The sequence below is a fragment of the Maylandia zebra genome, linkage group LG20 (assembly GCF_041146795.1).
Source record: "Maylandia zebra isolate NMK-2024a linkage group LG20, Mzebra_GT3a, whole genome shotgun sequence".
Taxonomy (NCBI): Eukaryota; Metazoa; Chordata; class Actinopteri; order Cichliformes; family Cichlidae; genus Maylandia; species Maylandia zebra.
Genome location: NC_135186.1, coordinates 11993667 through 12016581, shown reverse-complemented (window position 1 = coordinate 12016581; position 22915 = coordinate 11993667). Strand labels below are relative to the sequence as shown.

The 22915-nt window shown below is 40.6% G+C and overlaps 2 protein-coding genes across 2 annotated transcripts in view; both read left to right on the top strand.

Moving 5' to 3' along the window:
* Window positions 1-6787, top strand: part of ctnnbl1 (catenin, beta like 1) — an 81467-nt gene extending 74680 nt beyond the window's left edge. Inside the window, exon 16 of the mRNA XM_024806370.2 lies at window positions 6179-6787. Within this exon, the coding sequence (XP_024662138.1) occupies window positions 6179-6267 (89 nt within the window). The 3' untranslated portion in view covers window positions 6268-6787. The remainder of the gene's footprint in view (window positions 1-6178) is intronic.
* Window positions 6788-11073: 4286 nt separating this feature from the next.
* Window positions 11074-22915, top strand: part of LOC101479893 (V-set and transmembrane domain-containing protein 2-like protein) — a 55463-nt gene continuing 43621 nt past the window's right edge. Inside the window, exon 1 of the mRNA XM_004575414.3 lies at window positions 11074-11402. Coding sequence (XP_004575471.1) covers window positions 11285-11402 — 118 coding nt within the window. The 5' untranslated portion in view covers window positions 11074-11284. The remainder of the gene's footprint in view (window positions 11403-22915) is intronic.

Here is a 22915-nt window from a genome sequence, read left to right as displayed (position 1 = left end):
TTTCTCAGTCACCCTTAAAATTGTGCCTTTTTAAGTAAGTCTCGTTCGCATCCAAACCTCTGCGGATCAAATTAAAATCCCTGATTCTGACATTCAAGGCTTTTGTATTTGCACAAATCTGTGGACAAATCTGCATCCTCATATCTGCAGATGCTGGTCTAACTTTACACTTAACTTTATGCCTAGTGCTGTGGCCTGCTATAACCTAGCTCTCCCCTGAATACTCAATGATGGAGTAACCCGAGCAGATTACTGTCATCCTGAGCGTCTTCTGACCTGAGCTCAGTGTTTGTACTTCTAGAAGCACTTCTTGTAGCGTGCTATGCTGCCTTTACTTCTAACTTCTTTCTAATGTTGCTCAAACTTAAATACATCTCTGCAGTCTCACTTCAGTTATTTTTTTTTGTGGTAAAGTAAGGTCTGCTCCTGTCTGCATGCCAAATATCCTTGGGGAAAGTACTAACCCCAAGTTACGAATGTGTGGATGTTAGATAGGAGCACTTGTATAGAAAGAGTATAGAAAAAAAGTGCTTGTGTGAATGGATGAATGAGCAAAGTTGTGTAAAGTACCACTACATAAAACCACTACATAAGAACTGGTCCATTTACCATAAAAATATGAAAATCTCTTTTTGCACTTGGGCGTCTCCGGTAATCTCACTGTAGCGTTCATCTCTACTCAACATTTAAATAAATATACTCTTCTTATCAGGTAAGAAAAGGCAAGAATTAAGCTTGGCAGAAGTGTGGGTTTAGGTATTTAAGCTCATTGTCATCTTAGTGCTTTAAAGAGCCATTTTTTTCTTCTTCTTAAATAGTTTTAATAGTTTTAGCTATTAGGTATTATCATTGTCTCTCTACAAGTTTCACTGTACAGAACAGTCAAAGAATTATGCATTTTTCAAAAAATCTCTGTGTTAGCTCAAGCTGTTTAGAAGAGAAAATCAAAACTTGGCATGAATTTCTTGCATAAAGCTGACAATAAATGTCAAACTCAACTGTACGCACAGCTTGGCATTTTCCATTTATTTACTCTCAGATTTACCTCAGACTTCATCTTAGTGAAATAAGCATTGACCTAAAAAAATGAAACTAACATGGAAGTGCCACAGACTGCAGTCCCTCGACTAGATGTAAATGATTATTACAGTGGCCAAACTCGGCTAATTACTCCATTCATTACAACTTTGCAGGGGCTTGAAATTCTGCTTTTACTGACTACAGTCTACTCATCTATACTTTTGCTGTACTGTGGGCTTTAAAGCATGATAAATGCTATCTCCAACTGAAGCATGGTGTTAAAATCATGTGAAATATTTTTCTTCTTTTAGAATTTCTGAATGCAAATTTTATACATACATATTTTGACCTACAAAGGTTGACATTACTTTCCATGAGTGGCATTACAAAGTTAAAATTCCTAATGAAAAAGAATGCATCATGCTGCATTTAGGTGTTATTTGTTGTGGTGAGGAAACATAGAAAGTGTTGTTGTTAATAGCTTTCCTATTGAATAAGAGTTAGAGAAAGAAATTTATTAATCACTGTTAGGGCTGTTCAATATAACGATATATATCGGATGACGATATAAAAACGTTTATGTTTAATTTTACGCTATCGTTTGTTTCGTGGTGTCGCAAAATAAACTGTTTACGGCAATATTTTTTCATCGTTCTGATGGTCACTGTAGTGGCTACATTAATTTCTTAAAGTTCTCTCTTTTTATTATATTTAATATAACCACACTACGGACGGACAAGCGCCTGTTTTTATGTGTTGTCTTTAGCAACAACGACGGTAAAACCATCTTGTCACGTGTCCGCTTGTTCCACATAAACCTTTCACAATAAAGCTCAAGATCCTGTTGAGACTTTTCAAAATAAACTGAATCACCTGAAAGAGTATGCAGAGTATTTTCAGATGAGAAGCAAAAAAGACCGTCAAGTGCTAAAAAATAAACCTTAGACTTAGACGTTAGAACAGGCTTTTCCCCGCAGCACGTAATAAATACTCACAAAGAAAACGGCGGCCGTTACAACTTATATCTAAAATGGTATACTTTCATGCATCGGTTAAAACACTCGACTCCAGATACACGACGCCCAGCTGGAACCACTTCACGCAAGACGAGCTGCCCGAGATTCACAGAATTTACAGAAAATGTTACATTTTTGTGATTTATATCATTATCGGACGATAGATGTCTTATATCGGGATATGAGATTTTGTGTCATATCGCACAGCCCTAATCACTGTAGACAAAGACAACTTTATGCACTTGGTCAGCTAAGGAGTTTAAAAGTGCTACTGGTTTTAAATAACGAGTTAAAACCAATTACCATGCCATTTAAGAACCGTGAAATACAGTGGGGCAAAAAAGTATTTAGTCAGCCACCGATTGTGCAAGTTCCCCCACCTAAAATGATGACAGAGGTCAGTAATTTGCACCAGAGGTACACTTCAACTGTGAGAGACAGAATGTGAAAAAAAAAATCCATGAATCCACATGGTAGGATTTGTAAAGAATTTATTCGTAAATCAGGGTGGAAAATAAGTATTTGGTCAATAACAAAAATACAACTCAATACTTTGTAACATAACCTTTGTTGGCAATAACAGAGGTCAAACGTTTACTATAGGTCTTTACCAGGTTTGCACACACAGTAGCTGGTATTTTGGCCCATTCCTCCATGCAGATCTTCTCGAGAGCAGTGATGTTTTGGGGCTGTCGCCGAGCAACACGGACTTTCAACTCCCGCCACAGATTTTCTATGGGGTTGAGGTCTGGAGACTGGCTAGGCCACTCCAGGACTTTCAAATGCTTCTTACGGAGCCACTCCTTTGTTGCCCGGGCGCTGTGTTTTGGATCATTGTCATGTTGGAAGACCCAGCCTCGTTTCATCTTCAAAGTTCTCACTGATGGAAGGAGGTTTTGGCTCAAAATCTCACGATACATGGCCCCATTCATTCTGTCCTTAACACGGATCAGTCGTCCTGTCCCCTTGGCAGAAAAACAGCCCCATAGCATGATGTTTCCACCCCCATGCTTCACAGTAGGTATGGTGTTCTTGGGATGCAACTCAGTATTCTTCTTCCTCCAAACACGACGAGTTGAGTTTATACCAAAAAGTTCTACTTTGGTTTCATCTGACCACATGACATTCTCCCAATCCTCTGCTGTATCATCCATGTGCTCTCTGGCAAACTTCAGCCAGGCCTGGACATGCACTGGCTTCAGCAGCGGAACACGTCTGGCACTGCGGGATTTGATTCCCTGCCGTTGTAGTGTGTTACTGATGGTGACCTTTGTTACTTTGGTCCCAGCTCTCTGCAGGTCATTCACCAGGTCCCCCCGTGTGGTTCTGGGATCTTTGCTCACCGTTCTCATGATCATTTTGACCCCACGGGATGAGATCTTGCGTGGAGCCCCAGATCGAGGGAGATTATCAGTGGTCTTGTATGTCTTCCATTTTCTGATGATTGCTCCCACAGTTGATTTTTTCACACCAAGCTGCTTGCCTATTGTAGATTCACTCTTCCCAGTCTGGTGCAGGTCTACAATACTTTTCCTGGTGTCCTTCGAAAGCTCTTTGGTCTTGGCCATGGCGGAGTTTGGAGTCTGACTGTTTGAGGCTGTGGACAGGTGTCTTTTATACAGATGATGAGTTCAAACAGGTGCCATTCATACAGGTAACGAGTGGGGGACAGAAAAGCTTCTTACAGAAGACGTTACAGGTCTGTGAGAGCCAGAGATTTTCCTTGTTTGAGGTGACCAAATACTTATTTTCCACCCTAATTTACGAAGAAATTCTTTACAAATCCTACCATGTGGATTCATGGATTTTTTTTTTCACATTCTGTCTCTCACAGTTGAAGTGTACCTCTGGTGCAAATTACTGACCTCTGTCATCATTTTAAGTGGGGGAACTTGCACAATCGGTGGCTGACTAAATACTTTTTTGCCCCACTGTAGCTATTAATGCTCTCCCATACTACTCTGATAGATACAGATTTGTAGGATGTAGCCGTACAGTGGCCAGCAGGTGTGCTAGGCATGTCTGCATGTTAGCCCATTCTTCTTTGGAGAATCTCTCAAGCTTTTTAACATTAGATGGTCGTCAGGGATGGACCTTGATCTTCAGTTCACCCCACAGATTTTCAGTAGAATTTAGATCAGGGCTTTGTGCTTTGGTTCTTGTTTTTCTGGAAGATAAAAACGGTGACCCAGACTAAGTTTACCTGCTGACTGCTTGAGGTTTATTTTTCAAAATAATCCTACATCCTTTTTTCATGATTCCTTCCACCTTGACGAGATTCACAGTTCCAGGTACACTGTGATCTTTGGTTGTACACCTCTCCCTTCTTTCGCCAAAGAAGTCTACATAATCTTTCTCCAGGTTATCATTAGCGTGCTTCAGTCTGGCTTGAATGTGTCTCTTTTCTTGGTCTGCAACCTCACGGTCCATTCCTGTGCAGGGTCCTAGTGATTATCTTCCTTGGGACTACATTTCCCAACATGGCTAAGTTCACTCGTGTCTCTGCATTTGTTCTGGGGTCTCAAGAAATATCTCTCACTTGTTTTCTTTCCAGTGTCCTTGACTACCTCTGCCAGGCTTGCTTGGTGCTGCGTGGCTCTCTTTGAATTTATAGTTGATACTTCTCACTCCAGTTCTTGACACGTGGAAACACTTAAATTTTTGTATATCCATATCCTGCTTTTTGAGCATCAACACATTTTTTTTTAAAGTCTAAACTGATTTCTTTTGTTTTTGTCAGAACGATGAAAAATTAAGAAACAGGTCCTTATAAAACCAGAATTAACATAATAAATAATTTTGCCTGTTCCTCTAGAACATCTGTAAACAAGTAGTGTTCTTTTACAGTATCTCTTGAGGTTCGTCCTCAGCCCTATTACATCTGTCACTATCCTTTATGTACAATCTAATAACATAAAAACATCCTTCTACCCTCAAAAGCAAAGTCTTCTCTGTGTCTTTGGCAGCCATTCTTTATCCTCCTAAACCCTGCGGGCTCTTGTGAGGAAAGCCCCCCTTCATTCTCTTCTCTCTGAAGTGTCTCCCAGAGAAAAATCTTTTTTTTATTATTTTTTTCTTTTTTTATTCCATCTTTCTGTCTCGACATCCCTGAGTTTAATGTGTAATCCCTGCCTCAGAGGCTGGGTGAGAGACACGCCGGATGCACGGACTCCGCCGGGGCTGCGGCAGCTGCAACTTTCTGCACATTAGACTCACAAATCGACCGTCGCGCTGTCTCAGAGGGCTCGTGCGAGAGGCAGACAATAAAGAAAACAGTCAAATGTAGAGCAGTCCACACTTAAGTACAAGCACTACACAATACACCTGGACCGGTTACTGAGGAAACAGGGTAGATTTCAGTGCAGCCACTGCTGCAGGGCGTCTTATTATAGAAAAGCCCTTTTTTTTTCTTTCTTTCCACAGGAAACATCCTATAATTTGACTTTTTGTTGAAAAGTGATGTACAGACTGAAGAATGTCTAGACTAGAGTGAAAGGCTATTTAATAACAAAAGCCTTTTAATGCATAGTTCCCTTTCGCTTAGTCCTTTTAATATACAGAGAATAGCTTTCACTCTCCCTCCCGAAGTTACAGCATCTCTGCTCTGCTTCTTTCTAATTATTCAGCATTTTAAGTGCAGGAAGCAGGCGTCAGTGCCAGTAATTTCTAACTGAACTGCAGACTTGCCCCAGGGCCCTTGATGGTCAGTTTCTCAAATCAGCTTGCATGCATAATTCAAAGTATATTTGTATTCAGTCAGTTTTAAATTAATCAGCACAAAGTAAAGCTGAAGTGAGGTGGTGTTTCAGGACCAGAGCACTGGTTAGTTTTTGGTGGCTTTGACAAAAACCCATCTAATAAATTTTTGTTTTTCTGTGAATATCTTTGCGTTTTTCTGTCTGTTTTATTGAACAAATGAATTATTGAACCTACATTACTCTAATTAAACTTCTTAGGAAAATTCCTAAACCTGAAGTGTACGATGTTTTTCTTCCCTCATTTGCCTCCTGTTCAGTGCCGGAGGAGGACCAATTCTGTCAATTTCTGGCTCCAAGCATGTTCTGTTTAACCGCAAAAGTTAGAAGGCCCACGGCTGTGCTGTCAAGCCAACTAATCCTCTGATTTTTCTTTATGTATTGCAGAGTACGCCGAGAGCATCGGAGATGGAAAGAGCGATGAGTTCAAAGAGGCCGAGCGGAAGAGGATCATGGACCTCGCAGACAACTTCTAAGCTCACTTCTTCTCTTGCAGACGCTCACGCTTTCCCACCCTCAAACACAAAGAACCTCGGTGATCATCAAACCCAGAAAATTAATGATTAAATGAACAGAAACAGCTAAAAGCATTCAGTGGAGGGAGATAGGGTTTCATGTGAGAAAGAATTTAAAATTACAGCCCTAAGTTAATAATATCCTTTTTGTCTACTTGTCTGTCTTGTGTCAGAGAATTGGTTCAGTTCCAATGAAGATGTTTACTGCAGACACAGTGGGAGTTGAGTTTGGAGGGCAGAAAATTGTATCTTGACTGAAACACCCAGCCAGCAAGACTACTCTCAGCAACAGTGCTGTTTATTTACTGAACTCTGGTGTTGGACACTGCAGGATAATCATGGACACAGATTTTAAACTCAGAAATTCCCCCCTCAAAGCTTTTTACCTGGCGAGTTTTTGTTTGGTCTGTTTTGTTTCTGTTTTTGTTTTTTATAGATTTAGGTGTAAAATATTTTCTAATAAAAACATTTGGTGATGGAATTCTGATGGCCATTTTGATTTTGATTAAATGTCATGTTTTACAGCGTGGGATTGGCACAGCAAGCTGATAACGGTCTGTGCACATGAATTTCATTATGCCCCCACTTGGTTACTGTTGCACGGAGCGCAGATGGAGACAGCAAGCCTATATCTGCAGCCCCGTTCGCAATATTAGAATCCTTGCGGAAAGGCAGACCTGCTTCTTCTTTACTTGTCGAAACCCACCCACGGATGGATCGCAGCAGCCTCCCGGAGCTCTCAGCCCACTGCTGTTTTTCGTTGACGCTGATGCTGTTCACGCACATCAGTGAGGAGGTGGATTACAGTACAGCTGTGTACACAAACAGACCTACTGCATTATTGTCTCTGTCTTGTCCGCCAGGCTGCATCTTTGTTTGGGAGGAAAAAAACCTGTTATGAATTACATGTTAACTGAGAGAGAATATCAGCCTAGTATCATCCTTATCTTATAAGAGTAATTTCTATATAAAGACTGAATTTACGCTTTGGTGACAGTGGGAAGGAAAAACTCAATTTTAACAGGAAGTAACATCAAGCAGAGCCATGCTCCGGGATAGGCATCCATCAGCCTGCCACTGGTTGGGGATACAGGGTCACCCTAATTATTATTAAGTTTCATCAAAAAGGAAAGTTTTTAGCTTATCTTAAAAGCAGAAAGGGTGTCTGTCTCCCTAATCCAAACTGGGAGCTGGTTTCACAGAAGAGCGGCCTGAAAGCTCTCCCTCTTTCTTCTTTGTAATAGGTTAGGAACCACAAGTAAGGCACGCGTCTGAGAGTGAAGTGCTTCATTGGGCTGATTGAAAATAAAATTAAATACAATCATTTTGTGTTATTGACCGCAAATACTGGACATGTTTTTTTTTTTTTTTTCCTTCATAGGTGCAGAGGCAGACGTTTAAGTGATGAACTGTGTTAGACTTGTGCATGACACTTGTGTCGATTATGGTCATTGCTAAGTCAGGTCACGCACCAATTTTAGATTTTAGCTGAGGATTCTTAAATCTAAAATATCCATCTTCATACTAGCTTTATACTTGATAGATGTTGGGAAGCAGGTGTTACGTCTAGTTATATCTTGTTGAATTAAGTTGGTTAAATCTACAAAGAGCAATAAACCTCAGAGCCAAATTTATTTAGAATATTAATAAAGTTGCATATGGTTGTGCCCCATCTGAGCCTATTAAGAGATTTATATGACGCAGTTATGTCAGGTTTCTGTCAAAACACTCAGTCAGGGCTCAAAGATCAGAGCCTGTTCCTATCACAGGTAAAGATTTCTGTGCATCTGAACCATAGATGATGACGATTAAATATTAAGATTATTTGCAGATCCTGAATCTAAACCATTTGACTGTGGAGCACGGAAAGTGCTTTTCTACCTTGAAAGGTTCTTTTTTTTTTTTTAATTGGTTTTTATTACACTATATCCTAACTTTTGTTAGAAACTGGCTTACATTATCAATCACCCATTTAAGTACACCATGTCCTCTCCAGATCCTTGACCATGACTGCTGACAGGAGGCAGCAGTGGTGAGAGGGACTGGGTGGGATGCTCACTGACAGCTGCCACATCTGCTGCATTTCCTAAGTGCCTTTACAAAGTCTAATATCACTCAGTAACAAGATGGGTAGAGCGGCGGGGCGTCGTTTGCATACCGTATTGGCGGAGGAGGCCCAGCCCCATGCATCTCCTATCAGTGATTATGACTGCAGCGTGTTTAACAGCGGTTGTACAGCAATTTCACAGCCGACGGGAGGGAGAATAATTGTATTTTCCGAATGACTGAGTGCAAACACTGTGCACCACTGTGGTTTTGAGCTTTTCTCTTTTTAGTAGGGAAGAAGAAGGTATTCTGTTATTGAGAGTGAACAGAGGGATTGGTAAAGTTTGCAAAACAGACACCTTAATGCTTTGATATATATAGAGAGAGATAGATAGATAGAGAAATAGATCTGCACACACACCAGATAAAATCTGTAAAGCTAACATGTAAGGCTAAATATAGCTCTGTAGCTAAGTCTTTTATGTATTAGCACTAATAATATTTAGGTTTGAAATGTTGGCATAATAAAAGCTGTGTATTTTGACCCTCAGTAAACATGGCAAGAAATAACAAAAGCAGTGTGATGAGGAGGGAAGGATGGCAACAATCTATGTATACTGCCAGGCAAAATCACTGTATGCGACTTTCGCTAAACACATCTAGCAGGCCGGGAGTTGACATATTCAGTCATGAGCTCGCCCATGTAGACAGCAGACACTGAGTAAGCATACCGGTGGTGACAGGGAAAGAGGCAGGCTGGCTGTTTAACACCCTCTACCTATATTAATGGCTGTCTAAGGTAAAGGAAGAGACAGCAGAAAACCTGAAGCAGACAGGTGAGATTTGGTCTAATGACAACCGTCTCTTATTGGTTGTGAATTCAGTCTGCCGGCATGGTGCCTTAAATGCCCTGACTGGTCGATCGATATTGGTGGGGTACATGTGGCCGTGAGTTTACACCACTGAAACTGATTTTTCCTTAAGTTCTCAGCATCATCAACTTTGCCTCATTAGCAGTTTGCATACATAAAGCTAACAGCACTTAAACTCGCAGGCTCGAAAAAAGTTAATTGCTCCTGTAGTCCAAATGCCGCTCTGCGCCAGAACTCAGCATAGGGGCTGAACTTATTGCTGCATAAGATGTTTCCACCAGAGTATCCACTCTCGTTCCCTACTGTGAAAATAGTTTTTCAGTGAGACCTGGCAAAATATTACTAGCACACATACAACTGTAAGTGTGCCCTAATGGCACCCCTGCAAAGTGACTATCAGGTATTACAACCAGAATGACAAGCAAAACATCAACAACAGTGTCCTCCTTTTCCATTAGGAGGACACTCCTAACGAGTTATGCTCTTGCTCAAGTTCTGTTCAATGATTGAGGGAAAAACGGGAAAAACTGAAAGAATGGTGTTAGTGGACAGGAGGAAAAAAATACTATGAAAAATTGTTTCCTGCCTCCAAAACAAAGAATGCATAGCTTTCACAAGGTTATTGGAACAAAACACTGGACAAATTATGTTGAATGGGCAATATTTGACAGAGAGTGCAATGCTACTGCATACTGACCTAAGACTGGAGGGGCAGCTGCCCCTTTAGCGACTTGATTGAATATTTCATCTGTGCCTTGTGTGAAACAGACCCACCACTGGAAAATAACACAAATACATATCTTAAGCTAAGTAATTCAAAGTTGTGAGATAGACAGAAACATTGAACAAAATATAATAAAACATATTACCGGTATAAGTTACATATGTGTATTCAAAGTAAAGTTTCAATTTCTATTTTGCACACTTTTTGAAGCATTTAAGACAAATAAAATCCAGTTGGCAGAGCTGATAAGAAAAAAAAAACACCATCCAGAGTTTTATGTTATTTTGGTTAACAAGGTGGACAAAAATGATGCTCTTGGCTGGGCTGCCCTATATTGAGAAATCTGATCTCTATACTGCTCATGCGAACAGCAGTGAGGCTACATTTCAGCACCACGGACAGCTACACAACACACAGGCAGCGTGCCCCTGACATCAGTCTCTCAAGCAAACAAACCACACTCCAGCGCCAAATCAGCGATGAAGCTCATTACTGTGGCTCTGCTAGTCTAAACAATGCAATGAATCAGTGAGCAGACTGTCAGCTACATCAAAAGAAACAATTATTTCCCACCACTCACATTGGTAGTGAGTGGTTCACATTGGACGCAAGAGGTGAGCTATGAGACCCCCAAACAGCGCCAATGTATTTAGGTGCACAGGAAACATTGGCGTGGACAGGGAAAAAAAACAGTTAGCCATATGTGGTTGTGATGCCCACTGTGGGCGCAGTTATTTCAGAGTTTAGCAGTGTGTGTGTGTGTACAGTGATGAAACAAGCCACTGGCTCTCGCAACACTTTGTTTACCCAATCCTAATTTTTGATACCTCCCTTGCACGCTTGTCTGGTGAAAAAACACGTCCGCGACGACATTAACTCGTAAACATTATAATACTAAAATACTAATTAGTTTGAATACTAGCTTAATAAGGGTTTTCAGCTTTTAGTGGCCTCGCGCCGCTTCATAAAAGCGGATTCGTTAATGACAAATTCAGCGTCATTAAGTTTGCTGAGTGCTTGTAATATCACTCCTCTCATAATTGATATTCCCCACTGCAAGCCGCGGCACTTTCTAATGGGGGAAAAGTCTCCCTCCGCCGCATGTAGGACCGAGTGAGCGGAAGCAGAGCCACATTCACTCAGTCAGTCAGTCAGCTGGCACAGGAGGAGGCTGCGGCGACTTCCTCGTTATTTCTCGCAGGTATCCCACTCCCTTCGTCGCCAGAACAAGCCTTCCGGATTAAACAACAACAAAAGAAAAAAAAAAAGAAAAATTTTGTTTTCGACGTGCACTCCACTCGATGTGAAAAAGAGCGCGAGACAAAACATAAGCGAAATGGGAGCGTTCAGGGTGCTGTTGGGGAGTTTACATTACATGGGACTCTACATGCAACTTAGTGTCTCCACGAGGCAAGCTGGACACGGCGAGATAGAGAACCACATCTCTGGGAACGGTAGGTGTGAGCTCCGCTTCGGACTTCTTTTCTTTCATGGAAAAGGAGGCTGTGGAGAGGGTGGCACAGGTGATGCCATCTGCTCATATGCAGAGGTGGAATTAAACAAAAGAGCATCGCATGGGCTTGAGGCTGGTGCCGATGATGATGCCAACTAGTGCAAATGTGTGTTTTCTTTGTGTGTGTGTTTAGGTCACTAAAAGTGCTTCTGTTTGTTGTTGTTGTTTTTGTTTTGCGTTCATGCATAAAATTGGAAATACAAAAAGTGTTCATCAACCAGTCAGAGAGCAAGCTTTATCATTTAAATTTAGACCATTTCCAGTGAAATCTGATTCATGTGATCACCATTTTAATGAGTTGTGATCTTGTGATGCATGGCGAGCCAGCCAGCCCTCATGACTGGCATGATTTTGTTTTCTCTGAGTGCTGCGGCTTTCCACCAGTTCTGCTCATCCTCCTGCCTCCTGATCAGTGCGTGATTCATCCCGCCAGAGGAGAGGTGATGTTAGCTGACAGGTGGATGTTAATATTCTCTTGTCATATCTGAGTAAAATCTTTACTGAGGAACCTTTGATCTGGCTTGGATCAGCCCCCCTTCTTTCTCAGCAGGAGCTTTCCTAAATGGCCTCCAGGGTTTACGCTCGGCTATGTCATAAAGTCAAACACACAGTGAATGCCACAGCTCCCCAGTTTGTCCTGGCAACTTTGGCTGAGCCTGCCAATCTCCACAGGTGTCATGCTGCCAGCTTGGCAGATGTGCTTGGCAGGGTTGTGTTTGTCTGGGTCGAAAAAAGAAGAAGTACACTTTTCTTTCAGTGGTAAATGTGCACTCAGACTCTAAGGCACGCCATTTGTAATGTAAAAATGCACCTTAAAACATGATTACATCAAAAATGAGATGCAAGGTCTCTCAAACAAAGGCATAAATATAAAATAATGGAGAAGTGGCTGAAACCAGAGCTGTGAAAATGTTGATATTTTTGACAAAACAAAAAAACAAAAACAGAAAATAATCCTAGATATCTATAATACTCCTACAAATTTCACATTTGAAAGGTGTAATATGTAGGATTATTAGTTTAAAATGTTAAAAAGGAAGTGCCAGTTTCAACTAAATGTAAAAATACCCAAAACAATCAAAGACTTATTGTGAAAAGGATTTTATACTTCCTGTGTCTAGGGTCCAATTGGGTCCCTGTGGCATAAACATCACCAAACAGTAAGTGCGAGGAACTAGTCTGCAGAGAATTCACATCACGGTGCACCAAATACGCATTTGCTCAGGCAGTGGACTTCAAAGAAGTATAACAGGAATGACTATTCAGCCTTCAGGTCTCTAGCTGTCCGTGCGCGCAACCAATCCAGGCTTCAGTCTGTAAGCACACTAACTAGCTAGTGCTGGTCCATTTTATAATGCTGCTGTGAACCTAGCATAATCTAATTCTTCTGTCCAACATGAGAAGAAATAAGCAGCAGAGATCACATTCTTTTCCTTTACAGAGTCAATAATTCTGGCTACTTGTCAATCATATTGAAGGGCAGATCAATGATGAATGAAGTAGAAAAGCAGCAGATGCTGTATCTTCTGGTGAGGAGCCACTGGAGAGATTTTTTTTAACCTAGCACTAATGGCTGCAGGTATGTCTCCTTACACTCTGCTTACAGCACTTGCCACCCCTCACTGACACCCCGGCCATCAGCATCAGTCCGTGCAGAGGTCTGGAGGCTTACTTCCAGTAGCAAAAATAATTTGTGTAGCTCCACCAGCAGATCACCATGCAGGTTTACTGTTGGATGATTTGTTGCTAGACATAAACATTGGTTGCAGATGTCCACGTCCAGTGGAGATGAAACTAAGTTGGGCTAAGACATAAAAGTTGCACTTCTTTGGGTCTGGAACAGCCACTGCATGCTTTTTTTTTTGCTTTTTTTTTTTTTTTTTTTGAAGCAACAGCACCCCCTTCTAGATTAACGTGTTCAACATACTGTACCTTTAAAAGTCATCAAATTCAAAAATTTTTAAATTGAATTTGATGAATGTGGTTCTGTAACAAGCTGAGCTGAACTCCTTAATGTGGTTTTATATATAGATCGTAGTCACATGTTAACAGGTGCTCATTTATGGAGGAAAAACCTTTGACCCCTCAACAGTTAACCATGTCACATGTTTTTGTTTAACGTTTACAGATGGATGAGGCTGTCCGTATCCACATATCATTAAGACGTTTGTCTGGGATCATCACTATCTCACTATATATTTGTTAAGGGGCTGCCTTAAGGTTGTGCCTGCAGGGATCCAAATATATTGGATGCTCTGTGGTCACCACAGGGACTCCCTCTGGCAACATGATTTAGCAGCATCCAACCTGGTGTAAAGTCTGAGCTGGATTCTCATTATATACACCATTCATTAGATCCTTCACCCCCTTTGTAGTCACATCCTAGCGAAACACTAGCATTTCAGCTTAAAATATTTATCATTTTGTTCCATATGGACCAACATGAAAAATATTTCATGACAGGTCACGGTGCATCTGTAAAATAAGGACTCTGACTCCTTACTTCAAGCTGAATAACGTGCTTGTGGGAAGACATATTTTAGGACAGTGGATGTGCAGGATTTTTATGGAAATGAGTGTGTGCAGATACACTTGTTTTTGTTTTATCCTGGGGGTAAAAATGAGAGAAAAGAGGAGGGCAACAAGAGATTTAAAACTCCTGCAGAACCAAGTGTATTACCAGATTCATGTAGTCTAGTTCCTAATTGAAATACTAAATGGCCTTGCAATGTAATAATTAGTAAAGCACGGTGCATAATACTGTGGTATGGAGTTAAGTCTAATAGGATTTTCAAATGGATTGTTTTTCATAATGAGTGAGGAGGGTAGGAGCGATGAAGGTTCAGCGATTTTGATGGGGATAAACCCACCTTTACTCAGTTAACACCTTTGTATTTGCAGAAGACAATTTTGCCATGACATCCATAGTTATGAGGTGTATTCACAGCATGAGCTGCACCACCGTGAGTCATGTTCAACAAATGGCACGACAGGGTCAACTGAGGGAAATCAAGAGACCTTCATTTTCTTTCCCATTTGGATCGTATTTGTGGTTTCTGAGCCTCTGGGGGTCATAATTCATCCTCGCTTTTCCTTTCCTGCATGAGCTGTATACAAAAGAGTGGGAACGAAGAGAAGCAAATAAAAGTGTCGAAAGAAAAACAGCCTTGAACTTTATGAAAATCGAGCAAGGATTTCCTGTCTGCATCTGCCCAGACGCTGTTTTAGTCTTTGATACTTTTCAATTAACTCCTAATTAGGAGGATGTGAAGCCATTATTCCAACCAATCAATTGGCTTCCAATCAGTGAGGGTAAATGAGCCATTGGGGGAAAATAACAATGTCAAACAAAAAAAAAGAAAAGAAAGAAAGTAATAAGAAAACAGCTCAAGTTTGAATAACATTACCAGAGCTGTCTATGTCTCATCTTTAACCCCTTTTATTCAGCATGAAACCATTTTCCGAGGTAAAACAGGTCATGTTAAAGAATAGATGTTTGTGAGCCTTCACTTAACACCATTCATTTATCTTCACAAAAGTTGACCTTTGCCACCAGAGAAACCAGCACCACATTCCCATTAATAGATTGGATTAACTATTTTTCTCTGTTCAACAAGTGAATCACGCTCCATCATGTTTTGTGGCTGCTGCACTGTCTTAAAAGGCTTCAGACATGGCTGCCCCTCCACAAAGTGACAGTTATTTGAGAAGAATATAGTAAATGGGTGCACGAGCATATCCCCCCACCCCAAACAATCTGGCACACATGCAGCCACAGACTGTGATGGTTACACCTCCTTTACAACTGTTCTTACCGACTGAAACGCCCTTTTTGAGGATTTGTTGCATTATAAATATAGGAGGTGCAGATGGGACTTTCACTGAAGGCAAACTGGAGCACCAATTAATGACATCACAATACTGTTAGACTATTAAAAATTTAACAGCAGCCAACACAGTATCACTGGCAAACACTGCGCAGCAGCTTGCAGGGTTTACTCCTGTCTTCTATGGAATCGCACACCAAATGTCGATGTCTGCTCATCGCCGCACTCGCGGTTCACATGTGATGGTGGTGACTCAGTACATGATACTGGGGCTCCATACATCATCACTGCAGTGACTACAAAGAAGAATGGCTGTCGTAAAAAAAATAAAATAAAATAAAATAAAAAGCCAGTCAGGTGCACTGAATTACTGTTACTTATATAGAAGACTGAACTGGGTCAGCTAATATGGGCACCTATCCCAGTAGCACTGAGTAAACAATGCATCGTCTTTGCTTTTTCGGGAATAATTACCAAAACAGCTGCTTCATCTCAGAGAGATTTTGTAACAATATTCAGTTAAATAAAAGGTAATGAAGAAAATGAGCGCAGTGTTTCAGTTTTCACATCTGCTCCTCAGTCTGTTAGTGAGTCATACTTCAACTTTGGCCTCGTGACCGTGGACCATGCATTTACTAGCCTTTCCAAGAGAACACAGGATAAATTCTTTAGACGCAAAATAAATGCACTGCACGTGTTACTGTTTAGTGCTAAATTTTACGGCTTATTAAGCCAGCCCCATGATTATAATAACGTACTTTAATGGGAAAGCATTGATAAAGCATTTGGAAACTTAATGTGATTCTCGACATCATCCCCTGAATTAGTAGCCATATCCTTCCTTTGAGTGGGTGGAGAATAGATCAGTAGCTGAGCGCATTGAATCCTGTTTCCAGTCAATCAGCCAGAGCTTTGTAGCTGGGATTAGGAACATCGGTAAAATGTAGCCACCATGACTAACTGCCATGAGGAAATGGCAACATTGGGGATGAGTTGTACACAGCTGCACGTCATCTTACAGAAATAACCACTCTTAACAGAGCAACAAACTTGAGGTGATTGCATCAATGTTGGGTTTTTTTTTAATGTCTCAGGCTGCTTTGTTAACACCGGGGAAAAGATGGTTTCCTGGGTTAATACATAGAAGGTGAATATTGGCTTCAAGAGCAAGGCATATCTTCATTTTTACAATATTCAACAAAAACTGTGATCTACAGTTTAAAGATCTGTTAAAGTTTTGTGTTATGAGTTAAAGAGGATAATAAATAGGATTCAGGACACAGGGTGTAGTGCGCTGTACACCCAACCCAACACTGCATATGGGGGTTTACAACATTGTTGATCAATGTGATTGATTTGGCAATTAACAGATGAATTGAGTGCAGGTTTGATAAACATTTGTTTGAATTATTTATTTAAAAAATGCTAAGTATTTGAGGTTGCTGGATTTTTCTCTTTGGTGCCATCATAAATAAGATATGGTTGTTTTTTGTTAGTGTTGATGGGGAAAAACAATAGCTTTTGAAAAACTGTGAAAATTTCAGTTTTCTCATAGACAACAATTAATCACTAAAAATCTAATTATTTGGAAATGAAACTATCAGCATTCCTTTGATGCACCACCATATACAAGCCTCTGTTTATTCTGCCTCTCAAATGATTAGACTGTCAATAAGATGGCTAATTTGACAATATGTGTTGGGTTGTTGTTTTTCTTCCTTATAGGTTTTGTAGCCTGAATTTCCTTCAGGCGTATACTCTCTCTGTCTCTCTGCTACTGTCAGTGAATGTGCTGCACAGAAAGTGATTCAAAAATAGAAAAAGAAGGCCTGTGTCAGAACAAACAGGAAGGACGGGTGAGGGAGAGGGACAGGCTGACAGTTTTAAAGCTTGTTGGTGCTCAGCAGTAGGTAGAGCCAATGCATTTAGGTCCTGACCTTAGTATATACTCCTCACTGAGGAGACAAGTGCTGGAGGGCAGCCTAGGATAAACTACACAAAGAAGAGAACTTACCACTGTAGCTGCACCTTCCCTCTGCAAAATACACAGCTTAGTTTTCTCAGGAGTTAAAAATCAATCTTTTTCATGTCTTCCCGACTTTGCCTGCACATCTTTTCGTGAGCAAAGTGTACTCAGAATGGTAATTTGTGATATTTTCACATTAAGAGGCGCTGGTTCTTCCTGCTCTTCGCAATTCGCGGATAGCTACGTCTTCATGATAGCTGTTTAATTTCAAGCACTGCCACAAAGTAGTGGAAACTCTAGATTATTATTTATTATTTTGAAGTAATAAAATAAAATGTGAAATCTCTTAGTTGTAGTCATAGATGTAATCAGTTTGATGGGTCATGCTTCTTCCTAGGGGTGGCATAATTAACCCAAAGGCTCCTTCAGTTACCAAAAGCAAATAAACACCTAGGCACTGCTGAGAGTGAACATATTTAGCATTTCTGAAAACAAACTCTCAAAACCTTGAGAGCTGCTTTAATTAACACAATTAAAGACTAGCTGAAAGTGGTGTTTTGGAGGGTCTGGGTTGGTAATGATCAGCAACTTGATGGGTAGCTACTTTGGTATTGTTAGTCTCAGCACAGCACGACTGCTCAAGTTTTTGATTTGTTTCACAGTCAGATTTAAATTGCTTTCCTTAAAGTATCCTGAGCTTAAACCAAGCCAGCAAAGAATCTTAGATGGGACCATCCATAATAACGTTACTTCAATATAGTTTTGGACACTAATGCGATTTTTGTTACTTTAGCTGTTTATCTAAGCATAGTCAAGTTATAGCTACATGATGACTGTGTGGTGATTTAGATTTTATTTATGCTCAATTCAGTTCAGAAGTGAAGAAGCTTCTCAGATGAGAGGTGAAACGTCTTCAAGAGACGCTTTTCTTTTCAAGCTCCTTAGACTACGATGACCTGGATGACTGAGAACCATCACAGACCAGAGGTGTGGACTCGAGTCACATGACTTGGACTCGAGTCAGACTCGAGTCATTAATTTTATGACTTTAGACTTGACTTGAAAAAATGTTCTAAGACTTGTGACTTGACTTGGACTTTTACACCAATGACTTGGGACTTGAATTGGACTTGAACCGGTTTACTTGAAAAGACTTGATATTTTACCCCAAATACAAAATTTAACATGCATATTATATAGAGATTGAAAATGTGACGTCATTCACGGGTAGAACCGCAAAGGATTCTGGGAACTCGTGGCAAGCGGTACTAGCGCACGCAGGCTTTCAATTAAAATCAGTTATACAGCGATAAAAAGAAACACAAGAAGCCGTTGTATTATTAACTGCAATAGCCGGTCGCATGACAGCCACGGGAAGCCGACGGGTAAAGAGATCGGTTGTTATCGGATTACCTCGTTGAAGAGAAATTGTTCGAGCCATGTTTCCGAAGTAACAAAGAGGCGACGGGTGGCCTGGATTGCAGCCATTCAAAGATCAAATATAACGTCCCAGAACCCTCCAGCTCACAGGTTAGTCTGCTCCAAGCATTTACACAAAGGTCAGTGTTTTTTAGTAGTTAATACGTCATTTTTCTTAACATAATTGGTGATATAGGTTACAAGCAAGTCTGGCGCTGAACAGAAATTGTCGCGCTATGCTCCTTTATTTATTGTGCATAAATAGTGAATTGTCCTGACACAATATTGCGTTTCGCTTCTGTTATTATGGTACATTGACAAAAACATATACTTTTATTCACAGGATAAAACAGGTTTTTTGTATCACTAATTGCCCAGTACGATTACAGCATACAGTATTATTGTCACTGCTACATTTCTGTGATGCTACCAGAAATTATTTCCACTACTAATTAATTACCGTTGAGCTCAAAGGTCCTATTAATAAACGGTTAACGAATGTGTATTTATGACGACGATTTGTGAGACTGGTAAACTTATGATACGTACAATGGTCTTTCGTTCTACACGGTGCATTTCAAGGTCCTGCACCCATCCGGCGGTAAACTGTACCTGGGCTTGTTGCAGTTACTAAACTTCATGAGTGTATGCACTAACTCCAAGAACCGTATGATTATAAATATGCATATAAATATGCTACGATGAGATAGCTGACTTCATCTAACTAGCAAATGTTGTCCAGGCTACGTTGGTGATGCAGTTTTTTTTAATGTGTATGATATGACATGCAGCTTATCTCAGAACTGTCGGTGAAAACTATTCTTGGAGCTAGGTTTAATTGAGCTGCATTTTAAAGAGGTGCAATTTCACAATTTGTGTATATTTTCTAAGTTAACTATTTTGTCATGTGTTGAGAAAAACACAGATTTTAAAATTACATGGTCTAATATTTACATTTAGCATAACTGCAACATTATTTTTTCGTTGTTTTTTTTTTTTTAAAGACTCGAAAGGACTTGAAATTCAAAGTTTCAGACTTGTGACTTGACTCGGACTTTTACACCAGTGACTTGAGACTCGACTCTGACTTGCCTGACATTACGTGAGACTTGACTTGAGACTTGAGGATAAAGACTTGAGACTTACTTGAGACTTGCAAAACAATGACTTGGTCCCACCTCTGTCACAGACAACAGAACAGATCCATACGCTTCTGCCTCTCAGATATCTGCAGCTGGTAAAAGTAGTCCCTGTTCTTTGTAGCCTTGGTGTGCATAGTGACCAGTGTTGGGACTAACGCGTTATTAAGTAACGCGTTACAGTAACTACGTTATTATTGTGGTAACGAGCACGGTAACTAGTTATTATGCCAAAACCGGGAACGCGTTACTCGTTACTGGGATTTAGGTAGGCTTATTCGTTACTTCGTGTGATGGCTATCGCGGAGCTTCCACAAATTCAATAACATTAGCAAGTGGTGGAAGCTAGCAGGTGGATGAAGGAAAAGGGAGGCAAGAGGAGAGACCCGAAGCGGCCGCCGGTCCGAGAGTGTCAGGTGAACTGAACTTCAGGTAAGAAGTTACGACCTGCAGTCCATCTGGGTCAGATATGAACCAAGTTTAGGTGGAGTTTATTTTCGTTATGCTGACTTTTTCGTACTGCGTGCTAGCTAGCATGACGGAGTTTCTATACAGCTGGGTGGGTGCCATGTTACTGATGTTGAACTTTATTTTGTTCATAAGGTTAATTATTAGAGTTGCCAACCGTCCAGTAAAAAACGGAATCGTCTCATATTCAAAGAAAATATCACGCGTTTCGTATTGAGGTGAAAAGGAACACAGTTTATGTTTCAGCTACAATGAAAAAGACACAAAACTGGAGTTACTCTGTGTCTTTGCTGCACAGTTGCCTCTTCTTCTCTCATCCTCTCACCATCTCTCTCCTGTTTCTACTTCAATCATGAAACTGATCAATGATCAGCTGATCGGCTTTTCTCTCTTGTTTGTTTATCGCCCACTTTGCGCCAGAAAGAGGAAACCAGCGGATGTCGCGCTAAACAACAGCAGCACCTTTAAGCTTGATCAGCTGTTGTTAGAAGTTATTTAATATTAGTTTCTAGTATCAGCTGATGTTTGCTGGAGCCACAGCTGTAAAGCTGCTGGTCATGATATCGGTTTGGTTTTGTGATGAGAGGGAAACATGAAGATGAAACCAGGAGATGTCCTTACTGGATCATCAGAGCTGAACAGGTGATGGAGAAACAGGTTTACCTTTTAGATGACATGAATGAGTTGAAGGGAAGTTATGAACTGTTTGTGAGAGACAAATAACACCAGGATCCTTTTCTAAGTAGCTGACAGCTGGTAACTGTGCAGGGGTGGGTCTAGCAAAGTGTTGCCAGGGGTCCATGTAGGGCATTAAAAGGGAAAGGGGGGCACAAAGAAATACTTTCTTATTCTCATTTAAAATGTCACTTTTAAAAAAATAATTATCTGAGTCTTGCAGCAAACAATTGATAGATTGATACATATATACCATCAAAACAGTGAACATCACTGTCACAACAGTGCTTATTTTCATTCAAAGGCTTTATGATTTTTCCTATAATGGTGGGCCGGTCTCTAGTCAAAATGCCCGGGACGAATTTTTTGTCCCAGTCCAGCCCTGTATGCAGCTCATCTGCAGTCTGGTGTTGCCTACATCTTCCTATTCAGAAGGCAGAATTTCCGAGTTCTGAGTACAATCGAAAGCACCATGACTGCAGTTTTTGTGTTGGATGTAAAAAGCAGGCTAGGATAGAATCAGGCGTGGGATTTCTCTCGTGGAAATGTGCACATTATTTTTTCCTTTCTATTGGTAGGTGGCACAGTGCACTTGTGGCACGTAAGCAAGCTAGAAGAATGGCAATCTTGCTGGATATCCAGTTACGGAAGCAACACATTAACAAGAGAATTCTGAGTAAAACGAAAGTTACTTTCCCTAGTAACTAGTTACTCTGAAAGTAACGAGTAACTTGAAGTAACTGAGTTACTTTTGATAGAAGTAACTAGTAATGTAACTAAGTTACTAATTTAAAGTAACTTACCCAACACTGATAGTGACACATGAACCAGTTCTCCACCTACTACAGGTTGCTTGCTAAGAGAAACAGAGCCAAACAAAAGTTACAGCCACCAGCGGCAGTGCAAGTCAATGGGGTAAAGAGTGCTTTTATGCTCACCGATTACTCCCTGTCGCACAGTGGCATGCGCCAAAAATGATGTCACATCCGGTGGCATTCACTGTCGTTTCACAGCAACGCTGATAGCGACACAGATATACAGAGGGATGTGTTGGAGCAGTCTGAAAACTAGAACCTCTTTGGAAAAAACACTGCAATGTCATTGCTTCCAGTTTTGACCCTTCCTTTATCAGAGTTGATGTGAGCGTATTGTCTTAGTGGTGACGCCTGTTCTTCAGGAGAATACTGCAGTGGCCTTAACAGCAAGCATAAATGGAAATGATTCTGTGAGGATATTGCGGTGGCGTGTGAAGCGACCAGGATGACTGGCCAGAGCACTCTCTTAACCTGAGTAGCCAGCCACAATTTATCTGGGTAGCCTTTTAAAACAGAGCCAATGTATGGCGAACAGAGGTGGGCTGTGATAGTATTGTAATTATTTAACAGTGTCTTAGAAACTCATATGATTAGTCACAGACATTGTCACTTATTTCCTGACAGTAACAGCTGCATGAGCACCGCAGGCGGTCTTTGTGTGGTGAAAATTAAATGCTCATAGTGTTTTTGAATACATTTTTCAGTGAGTTGCTCTTTAAGGATTTTATCAGTTTAGTCAATTAACTCTAACAAAATTGCAGTTAATGAAATTATAACACAATGACTGACTTTAGGGACAGTCTGGCTTATGCAGTCTTGCCACTGTAATAGGCCATTACTGTACTTGGACTGATGTGAATAAGCACAAGGTTAACCCTGCAGGTTTTGAAGTGAAGCTGCTGTTCTGTGGCTCCACCCAGTTTGTTTTATATTCATGTAGAAAGTGAATTCAATAAATAATGGATTTTAAGAAAAAATGACCAGTTAAAAAAAAAAAAAATAAAAAAATGGCCAGAACATTTAAATGTCACTCCTGCTATTTTATAGTTGTTCTGCGACCAGAAAAGATATTATTTGACAAAACAACACGGAGTCACTGAAGACGATAAACGTGGCTAACCTGTATGGAAGCATGGCACCGGTTC